Genomic DNA, 6295 nt, shown 5'->3' with positions numbered 1-6295 from the left:
ATTCCTGAGAAGGCCCCAGAGAAGGGGGCAGCACTTAAGAAGGCCCGAGGAGAGGGCAGCAGTACTGAGGAGCCCCAGAGAAGGGGGCAGTATTATCAAAAGGGGCAGCATTGTGGAGAAGGCCCTGGAGAGAAGGGCGGCGCTATTGCGAAGGCCCCAGAGAGAGGGCGGCGCTGCAGAGGATCCCTGAGAGAGGGCGGTGCTATGGAGAGGACCCCAGAGAGGGTGAGTGTATATTGGACAGACCAACGTCTATTCCAGCTGCGAGGCTTGGGGTGTGGTATAAGGGGTGGTTGGAGCCACGCATAGCCCTTAAGGCTAGGGTGCCCCTGAAGCACCCATCGTAGAGTGAGACCCACAAAGAGTCCGGGAAACCACAGGGTCTGAATCAACACAGAGAAGTGACCAAGAGGGCGTAAGGCAGCCTCCCAACCTTATCTAAACATCAAAGACGTGGCGGGCGAGAATTAGAGGGTGCCCCTGGGCTGACTTGGCCCAGAGAAAGGGGCTTTAAGGAGATCACGGCCCTCCTGTAGGACCCCGCCCGTGACACCAGGGGATGCTGAATAATAGAGCTTTTACTGTATATCCCTATGCTATGCTTTCCTTTGCCTTCAAACTTTTTTCCCTCTAAGACTTTGCTGTTATAAACACTATTAAAGTTTGGTGATATGATACATGGGGATTCGGAAGGATGGCTGTGATGTCAGAAAAGTTGTCCGATTGCAACTGAAGTATTATTTGCGATTGCTGATGGTGAGCTTGCTTCTAATCAGTTACTACAAAATCCATGCTTAATAGCTCTTCTAAACCAAGTGACAACGGTTGGAACATGGTCAGCTTAATTTAAAAATAATGCAGTTCAGCTTGTAACCATGTGGCAGCTTTTATGACATCATAAATGTATTTCTATATCTGTTCCTTCCATGTGGATTAATTGCTTGTATAAGTGCTTTTCTGGGAAACTGGATGTTCAGCTCCCAGCTGCAGACAGAGCAATTCCATTGCCTCATGGGGCAATATACCCTGTGAAGCTCTTGTTTTCCAGAATGTGGGAAGGAAGGAGAATTATCCCACCTGGTTACATGGACAGGGTTGGGTGTTTTTGTCTCTTTGGGGTGGGGGGGGAAGGTGCTTACCTAGTTACATGAAGTTAACCATACACTAGTATAGGTCTTTTGCAGGGAAAAAATATGAGCAGCTGCCATGGTTATCAAAAAGAATTCTGGCCATCTTGTGTATGAGCCAACTATGACTCTAAATTATTACAAATTAATCAAAATGTATTGTGTGCATGGAACCTAAAAGTTCTAGAGGACCTGTTTTCCTGACAACTTTATTATCTTATTGTAACCTATTTATAAGAGTGTTGGTTTGTGCAAATGACGTTTCCTAGCCAAGGCTATCTGATTAGTTTGCAGCGCACACTTAAGGGTAGTTTTAGAGCACTGCACCTCGGTGCCCTGGATATGGAGCACCGGATGGGATCCACTGGTCATTCTGTGCTCACAATGAGCTTGAAGAAGTTTCAAATACACAATGGCAGTCTTGACACTTCAGTAGCAACCACTGCTCTGTTTTTAGTTTGTATCTATAGGATGATGATTCGACCTACATGCACACCCTTACAAGTTCTGTGCTTCATTAGCTCACTTGTTCAGTTTAGTGAAGGACGTAAAGATGCAAGATTTGAACTGAAACAGATGTAAAATTTGCCATTCACAAGGCTGAAATGAAGAGTGAAACTACAGCATTAGTTTGTAGGGAATTTTCTATCAGCAGTGATAAAAAGGAAACCTATGGAGGCAGTAGGAGCTGCTCCAGTGTACTTGGGACTGAATATTAGAACTAACAATAGCTAAACTTTTGGGCTAGGGATGTAAATTCCACACAAACTGGTATAAGTGATCAGAGACTGGTTCAGATCTGTAACACTACAGAAGTTCAGTGCACATAAACCACTTTCAAAGTGGCCAAAACCTGTTTAAGATTAACCTGGATGGATGTAGTATCAGACTTAATTGATTTAGGTTAAATCAGTTTATTGAACTGTGAAGATTGAATTGATTCAGCCTCAGGCTTTTTTGACTCTCTGTACTTAGCTTAGGAATGAAGAGTGAAATTAAAACTTGGATGGTATCAATCATTTTTATGTTGCTTTTATTATTCAGTAAAACTGACAGGCTTTTGAATTTTTATATAGTTTATATATATTGCTTTGAATAGATCTCTTTGGTAATTTATGGGGCTTGTTTGGATTACGGATAAATTTCTTATCTAGTAGTTATCAAGAATTCACGAGGTTAATTTATGATGACCATTTTGAGGTAAGAATTGTGCTTCTCTTGGTGATGCTGTAAAATAACTGCGCCATCTAGTTTTATTTATACAATAAATGTGTTTCTGACCATGGGGAGAAGAAATAGACTTTTGTCACTATAAAGTAAAATATAAGAACTGTCTTCCGAGTCAGAGTCCAGCCTCTGACTGTTAAGTATTGAGGAATAAATGTCAAAATTGAACTGTTCTGCTAGGTTGTAGAAAATACAATTGGAGAAATGTTTGGACTTGCAGCTCAGGCCTCAGCATGAAATAACATTGTTAAGGAAGATTTATATAGAAACTATAATGCTTGATCTTCTTGGAAATCATAGTACGTAAATATCAATTTTCTGGAATTCTCAGTTCAGTTTGTAACTTGTTTTCTTCATGATCCCAGTGGAACAATCCAGATATACGTACTTCCTGCTGGTAATTAGCAGGGATCCTGTTTTTCTCTGATCTGCCTGCCCCTTCCCCTGCGCAGACTTACCTGCAGGGCTCTGCTCTCTGTGCTGCCAGGCTGTGCTCTTGTAAATCAGTTAATGGATTCAATCAGCCAATACACCTGGTGAGTAATTGGCTATTGATATTGGCCAAGAAAATCTTTATTGGTGCATCCCTACCGTAGTCCATTTTTCTGAATTTGAGAAATAAGCTCTTGTTCAGCCAGTTTGAGAAGAGAATCCTACATCTTCCCATGATGTTACATGTCAGCTTAACAAGCTAAGGAGCTAGAGACTAGATGGCAGTACTGTAATGTGGATACATAACCGATTGGATCATCATGCTTAATGAGTAGTCATCAATGGCTAAATGTCTAGCTGGGAGAAGGTATCAAGTGAGGTTCCGCAGGGGTCTGTTCTGGGTCTGCTACTGTTTAATATCTTTAGTGATTTGGATGGTGGGATTTATTTGTGGGTGACACCATCTTCCATGGAGTTGCAGACACTCTGAAGGTTAGGGGTAGGTTCCAGAATGACCTGGATAGCCTGGAAAAATGGTCTGCAATCAACTGGATGAGATTCAGCAAGGACAAATGTGAAGTCTTGCACTTAGGACTGAATACTGCATGTACAAATACAGACTGGGGAATGATTGGCTGGGCTCTACTGCTGCAGAGAAAGACCTGGAGTTAGAGTAGACCAGGATATGAGCCAACAGTGTACTCTTGGGGGGGCGGGGGTGGAAAAAAAGCCAAGTGCATACTGGCTTGCATTAACAGGAGTGTCACTTTCAAATCAACAGAAGTGATTCTTCTGCTCTGTTCAGCACTGATGAGATTTCACCTGGAGCACTGTGTCCTGTTTTGGGCCCCATGCTTCAAGAAGGATGTGGACAGATTGGAGAGAATCCAGCACAGAGTGATAAAAGTGATTAGGGGCCTGGGAATCGAGACTTATAAGGAAAGGCTGAATGACCAAGGACAATTTAGTTTGGAGAAGAGAAGACTGAGGGGGGATTTGATGATCACCTTTCAGGTATTTGAAAACTGTTAGAGTGAAGATGGGCTTTTCTCTGTGGCTATAGGGAACAGGACTAGGAACAAGGCCTTGAGCCACAGCAGAGGCAAATAGGTTGGTATACTAGGAGGAACTTCTTAATTATGAGGGCAGTGAAGCATTGGAACAGATTACCTAGGGAAACTGTGGAATATCTATTCTTGAATATTTTCAAGAGCAGGTTGGACAGATCCTTGGCTGGAAAATCCTGCCTTGAGCAGGAGGCTGGATTAAATGACTTTGTGAGGTCCCTCCTAGCCCTACTTTTCCATGATCCTGTGATGAATGTTGTTAGTATGATGGTCAGGATAATAGAAATGCGTTCTCATATTAGGTCCTTAATTTTTTCAGAATTAGTGTAGTTTACAAATTTCATAAAATGGCCACCACAGAAGGCCATTGGTTCAAAAAGGATGCCTCCTTTTTCAGGTCCAACTTTCACAAAAGCTGTAAATTCCTCCTTATGCTGTTTTCTCTTTGCTTAGATAGAGTATGTTCAGTCAGCCTTCTTTGTGTTGTAAAAGATTCATACTTTAGAACAGTTCAGAGACTGAATTCCAAGCAGTCTGAATTTTGCAACTCTTGCGGGATCCTTCATTTTTATCTTGTAAAGTCACAACAATTCTTGTTGTTGGGATATACCGTGCAGGGATTTTAATAATATGTTTTAACACTTGCAGAGCAGAAATTCTGCAAAAAGGGATTGGATAAATTTTTGGATGAAAGGGGCACCAGTAAATATTGAGCCACAGGAATTAGGGGTACAGCCATTGAACCAGAATTTATTGGATCTTAAATGCTGGAGGTTGCAGGTGAGAGAGGAACAGTGCTGGGAAAACCTCTGGTCATACCTGGTTCACTTTCCCTTCAGCATCCACTCTGCCTCTGTGTGATACAGGATACTGGGCAAGATGGACCTATGGTTTGATTCAATAAATGGCAATTCTTATGCTCCTCTGCTTTTTTGTGTAAATCATTTTACATATAACCATGCAGAACTTCATTTTACAATGTTCTTCAGAAAAAAAGGGAACTTTGTAATAATTGATTTCATAGTGAATGATATTGGGACTTAATGAGGGAGTGGGCCCTTTCCTATGCTTGTGTTTTAATATGTTCATATTTGAATGAATGACGCAGAGTGAACAAATCAGTGTCTCGACAAGTTATTTCTTTTGCCGGCTTCATTTGCATCCCTTTAGTCCCAAGTACTTGATATTTGTCACCAGCATCTATTTTTTTTTGCCTCATAACTTTGTTTTGTAATTAGTAAAATTAATACATTATCTGGTTTTTATTAAGGAGTTCTGGTGTTCAATCAGTTCAAGAATTTAAGATCTGTAGAAGCAGCAGTTGAATGGATAGATAGAATTAAATCCTCTGTTTTTTTTTCTAATTTTTCCACTGTGGTGGAATCGATTCTTGCTGAACTTCCAATATTCTTGGACCCCTTTATCCTCCAATCTATCTACCCATGTCTGTTTCTCAGAGTTGGTTAAAATCTGCCCTCCTTGAGGTCTTTTATTCTGGTTTTGCTAATCTCATCCCTTCCCTTTCTTAGAATCTTGATCATAGCATGTTGTGATCACTTCTTCCCAAGTTTCTTATCACATTCACATTTACAACCAATTCTTCCTTATTGGTCAGATACACCTATGTCTTTTTTTCATTTGGTGAAAATCTCCAGCTTTTTGTACTTCCTTTTGCCTTCAAGGGTTACGATTTGCTAAGGGCCATATCTGAGTTGAACTCCCACTGATTTTCTAATGGAATCTCAACTGTAACCATTAATGCTTTATCTTTGTACATCTTAATTTTATCTTTGCAGTAGTTCATGAAGATCTTTCTAGCTACCTGATTAAGTTCGTGAGAAAAAAATAAAATAAAATATATATATATAAAAGAATTTGTGGTGATAAATGCTCTTTTACACATTATCCTCTTTTTCATTTATGGAAAACTTTTGTTTTAATTTGTTTATTAGATGGAATTTAAGAGTATTTTTTACTATTTTTAACAGTGGTATTCATAAAATGTTAATAAATTGCCAAATTTAAACTTATACATTTTTATTCTCTTTGTTTTCGCTAATTATTTTATTTTTGTTTTGTTTTCAGAATGCACTTTTTAGTTGTATTAATAGAAATGAAAGTAAGTATATTATTTACTGTTGTATTTATTAATATTTATTTTTCTCCATTTTTATTTTCCTTGTCTGTGCATCTTCCTCTTCTCTTCTCCCACATGAGAAGTTAGCATATGCATGTATTTATAATCCATGAGTAGTTCCTCAGAAATTATTCAGACTATTCATGTAACTAAAATAAAATCTTAAGTGTTTGCAGGATTATGTTTATCCTCCTGCCCCATGTGTCGTCCCCACCTCTGTCCGGCCTCATGGGCCCCTCCCCCCCACTGCTCCCAGTGTGACCCCATACATTCCCCCCGCCTCCCCCTGCCAATCCCCCCCACGC

General features: G+C 40.2%; 1 protein-coding gene across 3 annotated transcripts in view; it reads left to right on the top strand.

Moving 5' to 3' along the window:
• Positions 1-6295, top strand: part of RECK (reversion inducing cysteine rich protein with kazal motifs) — a 110775-nt gene that overhangs the window by 48118 nt on the left and 56362 nt on the right. For all 3 annotated transcript variants that reach the window (XM_025198300.1, XM_025198297.1, XM_025198299.1), the window contains exon 7: positions 5939-5972. In XM_025198300.1, the coding sequence (XP_025054085.1) occupies positions 5939-5972 (34 nt within the window). The remainder of the gene's footprint in view (positions 1-5938; positions 5973-6295) is intronic.

This window comes from Alligator sinensis, unplaced genomic scaffold, assembly GCF_000455745.1.
Source record: "Alligator sinensis unplaced genomic scaffold, ASM45574v1 scaffold428_1, whole genome shotgun sequence".
Classification (NCBI taxonomy): Eukaryota; Metazoa; Chordata; order Crocodylia; family Alligatoridae; genus Alligator; species Alligator sinensis.
This window is presented reverse-complemented; position numbering and strand designations above follow the sequence as displayed.